At 38.1% G+C, this 19,015-nt stretch overlaps 4 protein-coding genes across 6 annotated transcripts in view; 3 read left to right on the top strand and 1 right to left on the bottom strand.

Moving 5' to 3' along the window:
• The first annotated feature begins 160 nt into the window (after positions 1-160).
• LOC141910591 (large ribosomal subunit protein eL24-like) lies at positions 161-1,938 on the top strand. Its single transcript, XM_074801286.1, has 5 exons — positions 161-223; positions 359-434; positions 894-1,141; positions 1,635-1,689; positions 1,804-1,938. Exons 1-5 carry the CDS (start codon positions 219-221, stop codon positions 1,882-1,884), a joined length of 465 nt encoding a protein of 154 aa, XP_074657387.1. The 5' UTR covers positions 161-218; the 3' UTR covers positions 1,885-1,938.
• Positions 1,939-2,446: 508 nt separating this feature from the next.
• Positions 2,447-4,107, top strand: LOC141914721 (NADH dehydrogenase [ubiquinone] 1 beta subcomplex subunit 8, mitochondrial-like). Its single transcript, XM_074805997.1, has 5 exons — positions 2,447-2,569; positions 2,956-3,179; positions 3,304-3,377; positions 3,713-3,803; positions 3,899-4,107. Exons 1-5 carry the CDS (start codon positions 2,461-2,463, stop codon positions 3,980-3,982), a joined length of 582 nt encoding a protein of 193 aa, XP_074662098.1. The 5' UTR covers positions 2,447-2,460; the 3' UTR covers positions 3,983-4,107.
• Positions 4,108-4,280: 173 nt separating this feature from the next.
• On the top strand, positions 4,281-7,601 carry LOC141901524 (serine-threonine kinase receptor-associated protein-like). Its single transcript, XM_074788829.1, has 6 exons — positions 4,281-4,399; positions 5,218-5,353; positions 5,917-6,071; positions 6,226-6,463; positions 6,540-6,676; positions 6,809-7,601. Exons 1-6 carry the CDS (start codon positions 4,285-4,287, stop codon positions 7,003-7,005), a joined length of 978 nt encoding a protein of 325 aa, XP_074644930.1. The 5' UTR covers positions 4,281-4,284; the 3' UTR covers positions 7,006-7,601.
• A 917-nt stretch (positions 7,602-8,518) lies between these two features.
• LOC141911872 (cephalotocin receptor 1-like) overlaps positions 8,519-19,015 on the bottom strand; it is a 46,739-nt gene continuing 36,242 nt past the window's right edge. For 2 of the 3 annotated variants that reach the window (XM_074802959.1, XM_074802954.1), the window contains exons 2-4: positions 16,975-18,240; positions 11,584-11,854; positions 8,519-10,751 (exon numbers count right to left, since the gene is read on the bottom strand). In XM_074802959.1, the coding sequence (XP_074659060.1) occupies positions 10,667-10,751; positions 11,584-11,854; positions 16,975-17,959 (1,341 nt within the window). In that variant the 5' untranslated portion in view covers positions 17,960-18,240 and the 3' untranslated portion in view covers positions 8,519-10,666. Of the gene's footprint in view, positions 10,752-11,583; positions 11,855-15,002; positions 15,160-16,974; positions 18,241-19,015 lie in introns of those variants that run through there. The other variant, XM_074802967.1, reaches the window with a different exon arrangement.

Genomic DNA, 19,015 nt, shown 5'->3' on the forward strand with positions numbered 1-19,015 from the left:
CGCCATTTTTAAACAACCTGATTCGCGCCGTGACTGCTGCCGTAAAAGAGTAAATAAAATTTTTTGAAAATAAAGCGATGTAAATGGTTATTAAATTATCAGTCAGCGGTATTTTTCTTTTGAACATTTTTTATGTAGAGAACGTCGCGATAATTTTGAATTGTTTATTTAAAAATTCACCGCGGGCTCATGTGTTCTTTCTAGCGATATCCGGAATCATGAAGTGAGTAGAGGACAGATTTGCGAATAATAATCGCAATTTTGTGTCGTCTCGGCGATTCATCGATGCCTATATCTATGGTTAATGCTATCTTTAAAAGATATTGAAGGATAAATCGTCATGATTTTCTTATTTCAGGATCGAATTGTGTGCGTTCAGCGGGTTTAAAATCTATCCCGGTCATGGGAAGCGAATGATCAGACTTGATGGAAAGGTTAGTTTTACATACGAAATGATTACTAAATTTCGGTAATACATGAAATATAATCAACTTATCTATTTATCCTGCGTAAATTTTTAAATCTACTGCTCATAAAACTTACCAATATTCCAATATAAACGTTTGAAACCTGTCAACCCAATCGAGTCAATTCAAATTTATATGTTGTTTTTGGTACCATTCATTCATTGAATGCTTTGGATGCGATAGTCTCTTACTTAAATTGTTATCATTCTTTGAGATTTTGATGTCTTGACAAGGCTAGATTATGTACTGTCATATCCCCCGAATGTTGACTTTTTTGATGGTTCGCGCTACATTATTATACTCGGAAATTCTAATTTGTGGCAGAAAACCGAAGTTGTCGGATATCAATGATTACTATTGGGTTGGTGGCAGCTAATAGTAAGAGCAGTAGGTTTTAATTTGTATCTTTAAATCTCTTAATTTCAGAGTTATACTTTCATCAATGGAAAATGTCAAAAATCACACGTTATGAAGCGCAACCCACGTAAAATCAACTGGACTGTGCTCTACCGACGAAAGCACAAGAAGGGTTTACAAGAGGAGACTACCAAGAAAAGAACCAGAAGAACGGTGAAATTCCACCGAGCTATCGCTGGTGCCACCTTATCAGACATCATGGCCAAAAGAAACCAAAAACCAGAAGTCCGTAAAGCACAACGTGAACAAGCTATTAGGTTTGTAATAGATAACCTTAAATATACTCCCCTCGGCCATTCACTGTGTTCACCCTGCAATATGATATACCCATATAGCTATTTGTTGATTATTTAAAATCTATTGAAAAAATAACACGATATCATCTGTCAAATATTGTTTTCGCATGTCATCAATTTTATTGAATTGAACAAATTATCACCTTAAAATAATAATTGTAAAAATTATGTATTAAAACTGGGGCGGATCCAAGGATTTGAATTTTGAAAATTCTAGTATATTCTTGCTAAAAACCAAAAGTGTCAAATTGTTGAGCCAAGTGTCTTTTTATTATTGACATAATATTGACTGTTTTTGAACTGTGATTGGTCAGCTGAACGAAAATATGTGTTTTGTTGGCCAAAAAATTAGGTGTGCTCCCTCTGGATCTGCCACTGCAAAAATCGCACTACCCATTCATTTGATATCTTAGACTTTGATTTTGTTTCATGTTTAACTCTTGTTTGTTTTTAGAGCTGCAAAGGAGAAAAATAAGGCCAAGACTGCCCAGAAGAAAGCTACAACCAAGGTAATATCCAGTTGAAAAAAAACCTTATTGTTATTACAATTAAAAAGAAGTGTTTAAAAGGAATGGAAAATATAGTGATTCTTAGACTGATTTTGATTGTCTTTTTTGTTGCAGGCTGTCCAGTCAAAGGGATCGAAACAGAAGGCCGTTAAACAGGTGCACGCCAAGGCCCCACGTGTTGGAGGAAAACGATAATTTCATATGGGCTTATATTAAGTTATAGAAAATAAACCAACCGTGAAATTCAAATAGACGATGTTATATGAATTATTTGTATTTGTCTTTATGGTGTTTCCGATGATCGATAAAGTTTCTTCAGATGCCAGATATCCTCTGGCCTATGTGTTTTATGTGGACTGGCGGACCAATGGATTTTCTATGTTGACTGCTCAAGTTGCATTCTATCAATTGGACTACCATTCAACTGAAAGGTTGAAATATTTGATGTGACACAGAAATATATGATTTATCCAACTCTGATATCACTGGAAGTTGGACACATTTTCACACTCCAATAGTTCCGACTAAGACTGAGTCTAATGTATGAAGGATGATGGCAATATCATGAATTTGGTTGGAATGTAGGGATTGAATCTACATTGTTTTAAGAGTTCATAGAGCTACCCTATCTAAGCACTTTTGAACAAACCCAGCCCAAACATTTTAAAAAGGAATAAGCGGTATGATCGTTTCGTTCTAATTGTCGTAGATTTTCATTTTTGGGCAGTGGAGTCTGCTGTGGCATTGCCTCTGCATACTCGAGAAAAGAAAATGGCTTCCGTGTTCCGAATTTTGCGAAGAAGCCACAAAAAATGTTTGCCCTTGGCTTCCTTGTTGGCTAGAAACGGGTATTTGGCAACTCCTCTCCGTCAGGCATCTTGTAAGTGTGTTGTCCATTTTATCAATGTCGATCAACATTCGTAATTCTGCGCAACTGTTGTTAATACTGTTGCTGATAAGCTTTCAACCTAAATTCAATTCAAATTCATGATTATTGTTTTATCGTACAGTTCGGCAAGCACTGGATCGAATATAACTGTTGATTGTGTTTTGTTTTATCTCAATTGTTTTATCTTTATTGTGCTCAGTTCTGAATGACCTGGTATAGGCTAAGAAGAGACCTGGTATAGGCTAAGAAGAGAGCATGGGTTTATCCTCTCTCTGCTCTATGTTTATTCTAATTCTGTGTCGTAGCTAGGTTTGTTATTTTTCGCCGAGACTCCTTGGCCCAAGTTGTGTTAATCTGACTTATTGATTACATTTAAGATTGGAATCAGGATTGGCGAGCCACGCCTGGTGAACCAAAGACACCTGAAGAAAAATCTGCCGCAGCGAAAAAGTATGGAATGCTGCCCGAAGATTATGAACCATATCCTGATGACGGAACTGGGTTTGGTGATTACCCAAAGCTACCATATGTTGGTGGTGATATCCGTTCGCCCAACGATGATTGGGATATGCCAGAAATGAAACGAAACTTCATGGAGCCGGTATGTCGTATTCATACATTAAGAAATAAATTGATAATATTTCTTCAGAAACTCCCATCCAGTCGTCCTTTATCTTTTATAGGCTCAAATGATTCTATTAAACTATTAATTTTTCGTTTTTCAGCTTAATCTTCATCAGGATATCATCGGAGAAGATCGTTGGAACCCTAATCATGATCAGATGTACAAATATTCTTTGTAAGTTCCCTTCACTTGTGGATGGTGTATTGCTAGGGCTGATCTTGGAGGTGGTTTCTGTGTTGCTCTGCCTCTTCAAAAATCATCCTTTTAGAGAAAACTGCAAATTGGACACTTGCCTTCTCGAAAATTGCATCTTAGATGATCCTAAAATATTTAACACCTAATGGTGGAACCCTGTTCTTGACCTTTGGTGTGGCTGCAAGGAATGCCCTTCATTTTCTTTTGACTTCTTCTTCCAATTTTCCCAGATCTGCCCCTGGTATTAACTTATGAAATATTTGGATGACAAATTCTTGTCTATTGGTTGCAAAATGTAATTATTTATTTTACAGAAATGTAATGATGTCATTCTTCGTCATTTTGATTGCGACCTCTGCCGGCCTGTATTATCTTGGTGACCTATATCCTACCTACTTTCCCGGTGTAAGTTTTGAACAATGTTGGAATATAAATCATCAAAATTAAAACTTAGATTTTTTAAATATCTAACCCATTGCCCTGATGTATTTTCATTTCAGATGCCAAAACAATACCCGTATGAATATGAATGGAATCCTAAAGCAAAACCAACGACTCATTATACCTTTGAACCTTTAGATTGAATTATTTCAAGTTTACAATAGAGTTGTTTTTAGTTCACTATCAGAAATTTTGGTAAATTATAACTGTGTCCATGTAGGAAGTTAGTGTGTGCTTCATTTTGATGTAAATAAATGTTATAAATTCGGAAACAAATTACTTATTGATGTTTTACTGATATTTTCTCTGGTATCCAAGCGCATTTGTAATCGATTTGGAAAAACTTGTCACTGTAATGTCAAAGGTGTAGTTATTTTACATATCAACATAACCGAATTGAATTGAATTGCTTGATATGCAAGCACTTCGTCTACTCGAGAAGAAAATGGCTTCCATTCGTCAAACTCCGCTCACTTGCAGTGGTCATACCCGTCCTGTCGTACAGTTAGCCTTCAGTGACGTTACGCCAAATGGTTACTTTCTGATAAGCGCATGTAAAGGTACGTAAATAGATATTCGCAGTAGTATTCAGAGGTAAGCATTGGTCATAAATGGCCTTCAAAGTATTTTTTTGTTCTCATTTTCGTCACTAGGTGTCACTACTATCATCAGAGCTGTCAAACTTCGAGCTTTAGGGACAGGGTTAATCATAGTTAGTTACTTAATGGTTGGTGGTAACCTTTTACAATCAGTTGGGTGTGTGAAAAACTAATCCACCTACTGATCAGAGTTACTAGTAAGTTGATTATCATAGATAGTAAGTTAGTCCGAAAATAGTAAACATCGAATTGTCTTGAGAGCGGACAGTCACTGACACTACTGTCATATGGAGATAGACAGCACTATGAAATGTGTAAGACCAAAGTTCGATTATTACGGTAGCTCCAACGAACTAGTGGATTTAGAGAAAATAGAGCAGTATTCAAACTGGGCATTCAAATTGCTAGCGCAGCATTTCCCCGATATAGTCCACCAAGGTTCCCTGATATTCACAGAATGTTTTAAATGCATATAGTACACTCAACCTTACCCTTACTCTTGCCCTTAACCGAACCCTCACCCTCTTCTCACCCTCCCCCACTTCTCACCCTCCCCCTCTTCTCACCCACCACTCCATTTATAATGATATCTGTACTGTTGTATATTTTGTTGTAAATCTAGCTGGTGTAGTTTGTTATTAAAACTTATACATATTTTATAATTCAAATTCTTCAATAGTATATCAGTTCAGATACAGTATCCCTGTAGATATAGATGAGGTGGAGAGTAGTTGATATATAATGACCACAATGAATCAGTCACATTCTTTATTATATAGATGGGAAACCGATGCTCAGGCAAGGAGACACTGGAGATTGGCTTGGTACATTCGAAGGTCATAAAGGAGCTGTGTGGAGTGCAACATTAAACCGAGATGCAACCAAAGCTGCTACTGGAGCTGCTGACTTTTCTGCGTAAGAATCTCAAATAAGTTTAAAAAACAATGTTGATATTTTGTTGACTCAGCATTATTCTAGTTGACATTATAACGCTGGTAATTTGTTCTAATTGGCTCATTCTCATTGCACGTGTGCACTGAAGTGGTGCAGAAATTTGAGCATCGAGTTAAGTGCAGATAATTCACGATTCGAATCTTAGCCAGCATTTGCAAGCACAGCGTCTTTCCATTAGCCTACCGTGGCTCATTGCAATCTGCTGAATGTACATGTATAGCATCAAACCTAATCCTAAACCCTCAGTCTTCTCACCCTTATCCTAACCCTCTAGATCCTAACCCTAATTTGTCATATTGCCTTTACTAAAATGATGCTAGTGGGCATGATATCCATTTCCTGAAAAAAAATTCAAAGCATACAGGAATGACAAATTGTTTACTTATTTGATGCAAAGGATGATATCAACCATATATTATTTAGGTGTTACTGCCAATTTTGAATGAATAGAAATCAGTACCGGTAATTGTTATTTACATGGGAATATAGCAAGATAATAACATGCTGTGTTCTTGTTTGCATAGAAAACTGTGGGATGCTCTCAAGGGTGATGAACTGCACACTTTCAATCATAAGCACATTGTCAAGTCTGTGGACTTTTCGCCGGATGGAAGCCAGCTCCTGACTGGAAGCAACGAAAAATTACTTCGGATATTTGATCTCGAAAAACCCGATTCTGGTTGGTAATTTACGCTGAATCTCAAAAACTAAAACTCTTAATATTATACCATGGGAAATAATTGATTTAATACAGTCCTCATTTCCTGTTAGTCATTTGTGTCAACTGAAATGGAAATCCTTATTTCATATTTTTTTCGATTTGTGAATTTAAGCTCCTAAGGAATTCAGTGGGCATACGTCACACATCCGACAGGTTTTGTACACAAAAGACGGACAAAAAATCATAAGCGCATCAGATGATAAAACCATAAGAGTTTGGGATATCCACAATCAGGAGGAAGTGCGTAAAATTGAGTTGGCCGACAACCCGAGCAGTTTAGAGCTCTCAAACGATGGATCGATTTTGGTCTCAACTGCCGGAAATAAAGTCTGTTTCTTCGATATTGACAAGTGAGTACTCTAATGAAAAGAATTGGAATCAATTGTTTGAAATGTAGGATTATAATTATTTTGTGTAATTTTTCAGATTAGAAAAAATCAAGCAATGCGAGGTACCAACTCAGGTGAACTCGGCATCATTAAATCCTAGTAAAACACTATTTGTTTGCGGAGGAGACGACTTTAAAATGTACAAGATGGATTACAACAGCGGGCTTGAATTAGGTAAGTTTTGATTTTTCAAACCCGCTGGTTAATTGCCTACATAATTGTATTAGAAATAGACTTAGTGAGATAGTAGTTCTTACCTATAACAATGATCTCTGGATCTTCTCATTGTGTTTGTGCGAATTTCAGAATCTTTCAAAGGGCATTTCGGACCGGTGCACTGCGTTCGTTTTTCACCCGACGGTGAGCTGTACGCCAGCGGTAGCGAGGACGGAACGTTACGACTATGGCAGACGGAGGTCGGTAAAACCTATGGACTGTGGAAATGCGTCCAACCGGATGAAATTGTTTCAAACAACGATAGCTCCCACAATCCGGAAACTTAAACTTTATTCAATTCCGTTCATCGAAAACATTTTAAGTTCAAGCAGGAATTAGGCTTACAAGCATTCAGTTCCTTTCGTGAAATAATGAATCGAAATTGTTTGCTTACACTACAGACTCGTTTGATTTGTGTATGACAGAAGGAAGAATATTGTATCTGCGATATTTTACGCCCAATGGTGCTATTATACAGTTGTCGGAAACTGTTCAGATATGTGAAAAATATGATGAATTCCATCAAAACTATGAATACAATGTATGATTTCAATATATTTGGTCGCATCTATGTGTAGAATGTGTGCTGAAAATGCAGCATTACTGATGGTCAAATACACAGGATTTGTGTATTTGAATGAATGTTTAGTTGTAAAATGTCCTCAGCTTTCTTTGTGCCTTATATTCTGCCCTGTAACTCGTATAAAATGATATTTGAGTAAATTTTGTCTGGACATCGATGACCGAACAAAAAAAAAACACTTGCGTTTTAAGTTCAAATTTTTCAATGGACAAATTTATTTTGTTGACTCTAGTCTATTGCTGAACACGTGTGTACTGTACATTGTACTTTCAAAAGATCAAATATGAAATAAAGATGAAGGTGAGAAAAATCATGTTTTTCATTTCTTGTTTTGAGAGCTGCTCTGTTCACAGTTCACCAAAGCCCTCCGGCATTTTGATGTTGCCGCCAACTGCGAAATCGCTCAAACAAGTTCGCTACATTTTACCATCCAAGAAGACGCAATTTGTGAGAGGAATCCACTTGTAACCTCTGCTTATCGTTCAAAAAACGTATCCGTCAAAATAAAGCCGCTGTTCAGAATTCTATGCATGTTGCTAAAAATTTCGGGAAAAGATGATTGGGTAGAAGATATGGATCCAGGTCACTGCATCGAAATTGTTCTACTTTCAGTTTCCATCAAAAATACGTTTCAGTCACCGACCAGATGAAGCTTTTCTATATATAGGGGCCCAGCCCACAGAACTTCCATCCATCGGGGTATGTAATTACATATACTCGCGTGATTGATAAACACCAATAGGAGCAAACATTTTACCTATTCAAAGATCGTGTCGTTGGAGCGCTTTATGATTGGTAAACACCAGTACTCGAGCCGATCAAATGTTGACTGGCAATAACTTCTCGTGTTGCTGGCGTTTTAATTAATTCTATAGATTTGATATCGATACATGTCATCTGGAACGTTCTAATTTAAAGTACACCGTAGTTCAACTGATCATCATGATAATTCCAGATACCTTGTACTGACAGGTATATTGGATTCGAGACGTTTTGACTGTCGACCTGAATGACGATGTCAAATATGATTATTACTTACATATCATCATTGTTCGGTAATCCTTTAGTTCATTAGCTGCTTCATTTATTATAGAATTCGGATTCATCGATGGAAAATAGCCAAGCGTGTCTACCAACGTTTCTTAACAATAATCTCTCGAGGCTAAAACTATTATAATGCTATAATCAATGTTTGGGAATCGGATTTGCAGTGTCCTTTCAATGACGTTAGAATATGATATTGTACCGAGTTAGCCACTTATTTCACATGTTAAAAAGGCTCAAACTTTTTGCGGATAAGTGGTAACCGATAAATGCCGAATTGCATGTTATGTCCATCTTCACATCAACAAGATTCTTTAATGAGACCCATCGTCAAAGCGAAATAAATGATAACATCTTATGAAATAATGACAAACGGCCGCCGAAAGTGAATACCTCACGTGAATCACAGTTTATTCAATATTATATGAGTTTTCATAATGACGATTAACACAATTTTAACGATCAAACAACAATTTCATTGACAAATAAACACAACGATAATATCCATCAATCAATAATATATATATATCACTATCACCGTATTTCACCATCATGAATCTGTGATACAGTTAAACAAATGGCCTATTTACAAATGTGGACTGTTTCACTTAATTATGGAAAGAATGATTTTCAAATCGTTTTTATTGAAAAATAGAAGCTTTGAGAGTTTTATCGATGGAGTTTGTTTAGCAATTCGATTGGGTTTAAAAAGTTGTAGAAACTATATGGGTGCTGCAATAGTCCTAGAACGTAGAGCAAATGGTAACCAAATTAACAATTTGTCAGAACATGGACGCATAAACGAGTTTATACATCCATGGTCAGAAGCTATGACACGATAGAAGTCTATGTACATTGTCTCAAAGATAACGTTTTTTTAAAGATATTTCCGGATTTAGCTTTCCTATAGCTGCATGTTCGCTTATTTCCTGGAGCATGTTACACAACCCGATATATTCTCCGTCGAATCTGACTCGCCAGCAAAAACACACCACCGACCAGTAAATTTCGCTGTGCGGGAAGACTGCAAATAATGTTTGACGTAAAACCCCTCGAAACCATTCGATATTGGACACAATATCGGTTGTACTAAATAATAAAAAAAAAACGGGTCTCGGGTTGCCTAAGTGGAGACCCATGTTCACAATGTGAACACAGGTCATGTCTTTTGCTCTTGTCAATATTTCAACAATCATAATATGTATTGAACGATAACAACATAAACTTTTTTTAGACCTCTAAAAACGAACACGTATTTCATAGGAATTCTTTTCGTGCGGATATTTGCCTTTATCGAATGGATGGATGAAAAGGGCTGGGAATGCATGTTAAGAAAAACTAATCAAACCGACAACTGTGTGTTGTCAAAGGCGTTTTAAAAAACCTTCGGATTTATACCCGAATCTGCCACCAATCAGTCATTACAACGAGACGAATAGCACTTTATAGGTTAACTAGTTTATTTGACGCACGAGCTTTCGCTCTTAAGTAACTTCATCATTCATTCACCTCATGCAATTACTATACACAAGTAGCGAAAGCGCGTGCGTCAAATAAACTAGTCAACCTATAGGTGCTATTGTTGTATTGTTGTACTTATGCTACACCAGTTTAGCACGGCTCCTCGACGGATTTTGATTAAATAGGCCTAATTTTATTTTTTTTCATCCTATAGATGATTTGAATAATTTCAATGTACAATAACTAATGCTCGCAAAAGAGTTAGACCATCATCATTTCCTGTGAATTGTAGCTACCATTTATTGTCATGGGTGAGCTACAACACCCGAAAATAATCATGAAAATATCTTTTAATTCAATTCCGATAAGATCCAATTTCGATAGAAGTTAGTCAAGGCAGAATTCGACACAACGATGGACAGTTAACAGAGAAACAAACAACACTTGAACTGATACCGTACTGAAAAAGTGGTCACGACCATTTATAGAGATTCCACGTCATTCCGTTCCTGTTTTATAAATGTTAGGCAACAGGATATTAAGAGAAATATGAACAATTTCAAAAGTTCACATTCCAAAGGTACGATAGGCAAAGAAAACATCTGGATTGTGAAGTTTCGAAAGTGGCAAATCCGATTGAGCTATGGAAAAAATTGAATATTTCTGGAAATGGAAATTTAGCCATAAATCGTGCATCTATTCATTGAAGTGCTATAAGATCAAGGTTCAGATGAATAGGTCTTCGACATTATATTACTCAGATTTGCCAATTAATTTTCATGCATGTATAGTGTCAGTTGACAAGCTCATTCCAATGAATGAATCCATACTACCGGAACACTTGTCACTGCTTGGTAATCTTACATCCATGTAGTTATTGTTGTATCGGTTGCAGCGCGTTGATTGCTGGGCGTGTTCGAATCGTTACACGACACTGTTCTAATGCTGCAAACATGTATATACAAATTCCACATATCAGATGTGCAACCTCTTAGAATTCGACATGAATTTCACATTTGATAACGTGTACCGTCTCACATTAGGCCTAGATTATAGGTACACGTATAGAGACCTCAGCAAATGTATAGAAAGCATTATCGACAGTCCAAAAATATCAATCTTCAGCATTTTCATCATGTTTTGGATTGTTCTTCCTTTAAAAGTGCGAACGATTTTAAGATCAATACGATCATTAATTTCTTCAACTTCGCAGAATTTGAACAGTATATATTTACACTTCAGGTCTTAATATAGGTGTCGGATTATTTCAAAATGATCCAAAGATCACCTCAAGATAAACTCCCGTCTCACTGATTGTACAGGTGATGCAATTTGACCCATTCCAATTCACTGGTGAAGATGGCTAATATGCAGAACAATTTGATCAGACGAATTAATTTGAACAGTCAAGGGTTGTAATATAATCATTGAGATGAATGCCAGCTGATTCAATATATGCGATCAGGCGAAATCTCAGAAATTTACAGCCATTATCATCAATGGGGAGTTTATCCTCGTAATCGTTAGGCACACATACAATAACTCGAATTTGCAAATGCCGTCGCCAAGTTTAAGAGAATGATAACAGGATTATGTATGTATTTATCATATTTACAGTAAGATGTAATTGTCCAAATGACGAATGCCCAACAACTCCAGAGGACAGTACACCATCTTCTGATTTTGGCAATAATTTCAATTGACAGGTATAGAGCGGCATAGCTACACGACGCTACTAGATTTTTCGGTGTCGGACTTTTTCAAAAGTCTCACGTACATTTCGTTTTGGTGATTGGCCCAATCGCCGTTGGCTTTCGGTGAAGAATTCGCGCGAAGCGGGATCGAGTTAGTGGAAAGTTCCGTATGGAGCACGGTCGAGTTGCCGATCCGAGTTGATGACGTGCGCGAATCGAGCGAGTAGGGAGAAGCCGAACCGGGCCTGAAACGCCTCAGCTGTCGACAGATATTGTCTGTGAATGCCAAGTAAATCCACGGATTTGTACAGCTATTGAGGCTTGCCAATAACACCAGGATTGTCATCGTGTTGCCTAGAAATAACGACGAGAGATGATTAAAGTTAATTGTGTGATAGAAATTTGATATCTGAGAATACCGAACATTTATTATAACATCGACCATTAAAATTCTGAATGTATTAATTTATTAAGTACGTCTATTATACTTAAAGAATCTACTTTGTTTTGCGAGACATAATTGAGCGCAGCTGCATGGATTTTTTCAACGAATGCGGCGAATAAAGGAGAAGGCTGCAAGGTCGATACAACGGAGAATCTGCTGCAAGGATGGACTAATCTTTTCATTTCTTACAACGATGTAAAAAACGTTAGCATTAAAGTGGGGTACTATCTTGGGCGCATGCTTTAGACCATTTTGTCTTATCAATGGGTATTAATCAAAATGGCCGCAGTCAGGGCGAACTTCGGGTATCGTATGGTGGCTGATAAGGGCCATAGCGTAAAATTCCTGGTATGTAAATGAGGGCGCCAGAACGCCAGAACGCCAAAACGAAAAAAAACGTCCAATTTTCTCTAAAAGTTCGTTTTGGCGCGCCAAAACAAAGAAAATTCCGTTTTGGCGCCCCCGCCAAAACGAACTTTCATTTTGGCGCCCCCGCCAAAACGAACTTTCGTTTTGGCGCCCCCGCCAAAACAACGAAAAACGTCGAAATTTCTCTAAAAGTTCGTTTTGGCGCGCCAAAACGGAGAATATTCCGTTTTGGCGCCCCCGCCAAAACGAACTTTCATTTTGGCGCCCCCGCCAAACCGAACTTTCGTTTTGGCACCCCCGCCAAAACAACGAAAAACGTCGAAATTTCTCTGAAAGTTCGTTTTGGCGCGCCAAAACAAAGAAAAGTTCGTTTTGGCGCGGTTATTTCCGTTTTGGCGCCCACGCCAAAACAAGCATTCAACCACAGTAAAATTATTTTTCAAATTGGCGCGTTGATCTTGTGTGTAATTTGCATAAATTTGCATAAATGAAAATATTTTACGTATATATAGAATTATTTTACGTGGTTTAAAGTTCGTATTGGCGGGGGCGCCAAAACGAAAGTTCGTTTTGGCGGGGGCGCCAAAACGGAATATTCGTTGTTTTGGCGCGCCAAAACGAACTTTCAGAGAAAATTGGACGTTTTTCGTTGTTTTGGCGGGGGCGCCAAAACGAAAGTTCGTTTTGGCGGGGGCGCTAAAATGAAAGTTCGTTTTGGCGGGGGCGCCAAAACGGAATATTCTCCGTTTTGGCGCGCCAAAACGAACTTTTAGAGAAATTTCGACGTTTTTCGTTGTTTTGGCGGGGGCGCCAAAATGAAAGTTCGTTTTGGCGGGGGCGCCAAAACGGAATTTTCTTTGTTTTGGCGCGCCAAAACGAACTTTTAGAGAAAATTGGACGTTATTCGTTGTTTTGGTGGGGGCGCCAAAACGAAAGTTCGTTTTGGCGGGGGCGCCAAAATGAAAGTTCGTTTTGGCGGGGGCGCCAAAACGGAATTTTCTTTGTTTTGGCGCGCCAAAACGAACTTTTAGAGAAAATTGGACGTTTTTTTTCGTTTTGGCGTTCTGGCGTTCTGGCGCCCTCATTTACATACCAGGAATTTTACGCTATGGCCCTTATCAGCCACCATAGTATCGGGATTAGTCGACTATTTGCGAACTGAGTGAAACCGAACGTCGGTTAGTCGGAATTGTGGTCCGGAAATAGTCGACGACAGGATTGGGCACTCTGACCTTATTCCAAGATGGCCGACACTGTGAAATGCATTAAGACCGAACTATAGTGCGTTGACATATTAGTTCCGACCACTAGTTGACAAATTAAGAAAACGCAAGTTCGCCTAGCTAGTGGGCCTGATCAGAAGATATCAGCGTTGATAACTTCATAAGTTGGTTAATTGTAACAAACTGAAGACGATACAAAGACAATATGAGTACAAGAAATATTGACGTATTGTTATTCCATTATTTGAAATTAGCTGAAAATCTATCAAAAGAAAGGTCAAGATCAATAAGCCAATCAGTAAGCTCAGATATGTCGGTCATGAGTAGCCAGCAGTTGAACGGTACGATAAGCAAAAAGGCGAAAAGCGCAGGAAAAAATTGAAACACAGATTAAGAGATGAAGTGCGTTGGTTAGGTCAAAAAGTAACATTCATGAAAAAAAGTTATTCATATCGTCATTTCAATACGACTTGCTCCGAAAATGATATAGACTTTTAATGGATGAACCTACGTTCAAACTATGTTGCATCATCAAATGGTACTATTGATGTTCGAAATTGTTTCCTATCAATCGTTGTTCTGTTTTGATTTGTCCATTTGCTAAACGCCAGGTAAAGAACAATTTTATGCTAAAAAGTGCCTGAACGAATTTCTTCGCAGTTACCGAATGTCTTTTCAGTAGGCATATATACCTTGTCATCGAATCAAAACGAATTTTTCTAAGAAATATAAAAATCGGGTTTGCTGTTGCAAAGTAAGTCGCATTGAAATGCCGGTGGAAATGAGTTGGGTTAGTTAGTTGCAGGGAGGGAAACACTGAATTAATTTACGAAAGATCACGAATACAGGCTCTTGTGTAGAGAAGGGGAGCTGTCAGATGCAGTAGAGAAAGATAACGCTTAAGCATGCGTTTGGCAATTAAATGTTCGCTCAAGCCACAGGAGGATGTCAAACGGCATTATTCGCAACTGGATACAGAATACCACTTTCATTTTTAACCCTTCTCGAACGTAAACTTATTGAACCCTTCTCGAGCGTAAATTTATGGCCAGACGTTTCATAAAACCAGAGGTATGATATAGAGTCTTCGAGGTGAATGTCTGGCGTTGTCACATTGACAGAAATCGGTCCAATACATAAACTATTGGTAAAGGTTGGGAAATAAGCAAGCATGAACTTTCTTCACGATCATGATCAGTATGAACCAAGTATATGGCTATCATTATTTTCTTTGGATATAAGCCGAACCGATCATAGGAAGCGCAAGAGGTTTTCCATGATCAACCGGAATGATGAACCCCTTTTCGAGTGGATCTAACGGACGGTACGGCGGGTTAACGCAGAAAATTAATTCCGATTTAAATAGCTAATGATGGCCACGTGGTAATCAGTTGTCGCTAGAATAATGCCGCATTTGCATCGGGGAATTGGTTTTTCAGGCCGGTTTTAAGAAAGGGAACTATACCTGCAATTATTGATAGCGTTTGCACTTATGATTGAAGAGTTATGCCGATATTTGGGCGGACGCTGGAGGCAGAGCGTGTCGGCGTATACCATATATATCCAGGGATTCGTACAGCTATTGAGGCTCGCCAGAAGCATGACAATTGCCATGCCCGGCTCTGCAGGGAGTCGGAAAGAAAGAGAACGACATAAGACAACGATTATACCACAATGCGTTATCAATAAATCAAACCACCAAAGATCATTTTCGCATTGCGCGCATATACACAAGCAAATTAACCCACTAAAAAACCGCACAAAGATCAGTAGACATACGGTATTATTCACAATATTCAAAAGAATTTAAGAGACAATGCTTAATGAGCTGGTTGAATTCTTCAAAATATATATCTTAATCTGTGTTGCAGTGGCTCTTATATTGCGTTATATTACGTTTTGCGTTGTAAATAAGATTAATAATTTAGTTTACACATATGTCTAAATTTTCTTGATTGGGTTTTACGGAGTTAAATCATGCGATTGACTACCGGGACATTTACACAGTTAGATATTCCTTTGCAAATAGCACTCTGGAAAGAGATATTTGATTGGAAAGAATAGAAAAAAGATCTAGGGCAAAAATGAAAAGCGGTTCATTTGTGCTGCGCATTTATCAAATATCTAAATTTGTGTAAAGTATTCATGTATTCGTGGTGATGCCATTCATGCGTAGGAATACTTAAAAAATCACATAGAAATTATTCAAAAAGAAAGAAAATAAGGAAAAGATAAATCTATTGGCCACGCTGTAACATAATTTTCGATATAAAAATGAGTCTTGGAAGTTGTAAATGAGCGCTAAGTTGTAGATAGTATAAGTTGAATTATGGGAACATTTGCAATGAATTTGAAATGAATTCTTATCGATTTGAAGTGGCATTTATCAAAATTGAATATCATGGATTTTTCTATTTGTTCTGCTCAGCTGAAATGAAATCTAGCCGACATAGTCTTTAGAATCTAAACGTTGATAACGTTTAGATTTACGGAACCTATTTTGAGAAGATCATTTGTATATGTATCAGTCTCACAAACCATCTTTTAATCCAGTTTATACAAGCATTCTTTAGTCAAACCACGGGAGTGTGTACTTAATGCCGTTAACGGTCCACGAGGACATCTTAATTCAAACCAAAGAATCTAATTTCCGTTTCTTATTGAATTAGAATAAAACCAAACAATCCGACGTGAATACAAATTCAGTTCCGTCAGATTTGAGTAAACGGTTTCATTGAATTTATGCAAATCGGATCAGTCTGGAAACGTATGGGCCCACAATGGCAAATCACTTGATATTCGATGAAGTCAACCACCTCATTCGTCAACAGTACGAATACGTTCGATTACGTTAGTATTCGAAATAATTCAACGGTAGTCCTGGATAAATGTCAACGAAGGGATTTGTCCGATGGGATATGATACTACGAGAGCAAAATTTTCAATAGTTTCTATGACATATTTTCTAACTAGAACACAAGCAAGACATATCTTCGTATTCTATAGGACTGACCTAATGTTCTGCACCTTTCTAATAATAAATATCTACAGCCGGATAATGAAAAATATTAAGAGCCAATTTTGCCGGGGGACATGACTTCCGTGAACGTTAATTAATTAGTAAAGACATTGATGACATTTCCACACAGTGCGGTACGCGTGTATTATTAATGAGAAACCGATGCGTTTTATCGCAAAAGTTTCGGATCATGAAGAAAATAGTCAGGATAATAAAGAAGATGACGTGCACCATGTTTTATTTACTAAGTTCGGATAGATTTTTGAGAAAAAATTATGCTCATAAATATTTTTGAAAGATAACCTATTAGGAATATGATATATGTTTACACTAGCCATTTCGAGAGGTGGACTGTCTGGAATTCTGGACTGTTCTGTTTGTGGCGATAGACGAGTTTTTGGTATGATGCAAAACTTACCGGTAAATGGGGCATTTTCATCCCACGCCGCCCAAAGCTGGCTGATGAAAAATGGACCCCAACAGACGAGGAAACAAATAATGACAGTCAATGTCAACTTGACAGTCTTGACCTTAGCATTCGACATGCTTCTAGAATGTGCTCTCGGATTAGAGGCGTCGTTGCGTCGTCTAAGGAGTCTTTCCTCGCACTGGCCGCTGTAACTACGGGACATCTGCGACTGTATCGAAACCGGTGTCGGTGGCACGACTTCACGTTTGCCCATGCTATTCCACACAATTAAACAAATTCGTCCGTACGTGAACACTAATATGATAAATGGTATAAAATACACGGCAAACGAAAACGACGTTATGTACAAAGGAATTGTCCACTCGGGATCGAAATGCGCCCAACAGTCGTAGACACCGTTGCCGACATCCGTAAGGCTGAAAATAAAGACTTGTGGTAACGAAAACAGCAACGCCAAACCCCAGGCGATACCGATCATAATCGTGACCATGAGGTTGGTACGGAAACTTGTCCACGTGTGAGTTGTAAGTGGATAACAGATGGCCAAATAGCGATCGATGGCAGTCATCACCAATACGTAAGATGAAGCGTAGATGGCAACCAGTTGTACGTACTTGACAAATTTACAAAACGCGTTATTGCCCTGAAACCTGTAGGTGATATCCCAACACATTTGCGGGAGTACGTTGAAGAACGCGACGAATAAATCGGCGAAACTCAGGTGGGCAATAAACAAATGCATTCGGCTGAATTTCTTTTTTCTCAAAAACAGCACGATCAACACGATACTGTTTCCCACAACGGCCAGGAAAAAGATGACCGCCTGCACAGCGATTTCTAAATTCGCCAGAAACTGCGATCGTGGGATCGGGTCTGTGCCGTTGGCACTGTTGTTCGTGTATTCCGTAGTTGATCTGAAAATGCCAGGTGCAGACGTATGCTGTTCCGGTAACCTTGCGCTAGTGTCAGTCATTTTCTAATTAGTTGAAAGGACTGGAAAAACTAAATCCGAAAGTAAATGAATCGGCGTGCAGATACGAACTACGAGCCGACAATTCGAATTAGACTCATTGCGTATTCAGATCGGCTTCGAGAGTTCTCTAGGCTGCTCATTCACAGCAACTACTGGTATCAACCTTGTACGTAAGTGAGTATGTGCAAAGTCTTCATCTTCGGAAAGTCTTCGTCTCTTTCGGCGCGTTTGCGTCTTACGCTTCGAATCTCGTATCCGTCGTGTGTGTTGAGCGTGGGAATCTGCAAGTAGAAAACAAGACATCAGGTTCACATGTTGGGGGAATTAGGAAAACATCGTGTCAATTGGATTTGAGGATTCGACGTGCAGTAATTGCATCCGTCGATTTCCGGTCGCTGGTCAGCTGACATTTTTGCTCAACTGCTGGTGAAGAAATTCAATCTTTGCCGATGGAATAGAGTTGCCTGACGCTGTCAAGATGTTCCCGATGTAAATGCCCTCTCGTGAAACTCCGTTGTGCTTTTTCAAAGCCATCTGATATGCCAAAAAAAAACTAAACGGGAGAGGCTGCCTTTCGATTCTATAAGCGACAGATGTATTAGTTTTCCGAGACAGCTTAGAAATTGGATGGTATAATGTACGTTGGGCAAAATAAGTCCAATGCGAATTCCATGTCAAAAAACGTTTACGTTAAATGGTTTTTTATGACCCTCAACGGGTGTTAGAGTATATTCCTCAGATGCCGATTATACCACAAATCACGCGAAAAAGAAAAAAATAGATAACAGAAAAGATTTTGTATCAACTATGACATCTGAGACTTTTGAAAGATCAGAAATGCTAAGCTTGCACTAGGCGTAAATTTGTATCAAAGATTTGTTTTATCATTACCAGTATCATTATTGTTCATAATTCACCAATTAGATAACATGATAAAGCACTACATTCGTAAAAGCACTACAAATAACTTTTTTTTACAGAATTCAGATATTCCCTCGTTGAACATAATTTCCAGATACCGCAAGATAAAAAAAAACACCGTTACGTGCAGTGGTA

Source organism: Tubulanus polymorphus, chromosome 1 (genome assembly GCF_964204645.1).
Source record: "Tubulanus polymorphus chromosome 1, tnTubPoly1.2, whole genome shotgun sequence".
In the NCBI taxonomy this organism is placed as follows: domain Eukaryota; kingdom Metazoa; phylum Nemertea; class Palaeonemertea; order Tubulaniformes; family Tubulanidae; genus Tubulanus; species Tubulanus polymorphus.

Bases quoted from the DNA above. Each gene is read 5' to 3' on its own strand.
- LOC141910591 (XM_074801286.1), top strand. The intron at 435-893 runs GTTAGTTTTACA...TCTTAATTTCAG, and splicing joins TGATCAGACTTGATGGAAAG to AGTTATACTTTCATCAATGG. The intron at 1,690-1,803 runs GTAATATCCAGT...TTTTTGTTGCAG, and splicing joins AGAAGAAAGCTACAACCAAG to GCTGTCCAGTCAAAGGGATC.
- LOC141914721 (XM_074805997.1), top strand. From the start codon at position 2,461: ATGGCTTCCGTGTTCCGAATTTTGCGAAGAAGCCACAAAAAATGTTTG. The intron at 2,570-2,955 runs GTAAGTGTGTTG...ATTACATTTAAG, and splicing joins TCCTCTCCGTCAGGCATCTT to ATTGGAATCAGGATTGGCGA. The intron at 3,180-3,303 runs GTATGTCGTATT...TTCGTTTTTCAG, and splicing joins AACGAAACTTCATGGAGCCG to CTTAATCTTCATCAGGATAT.
- LOC141901524 (XM_074788829.1), top strand. From the start codon at position 4,285: ATGGCTTCCATTCGTCAAACTCCGCTCACTTGCAGTGGTCATACCCGT. The intron at 6,072-6,225 runs GTTGGTAATTTA...TGTGAATTTAAG, and splicing joins TCTCGAAAAACCCGATTCTG to CTCCTAAGGAATTCAGTGGG. The intron at 6,464-6,539 runs GTGAGTACTCTA...GTAATTTTTCAG, and splicing joins TGTTTCTTCGATATTGACAA to ATTAGAAAAAATCAAGCAAT.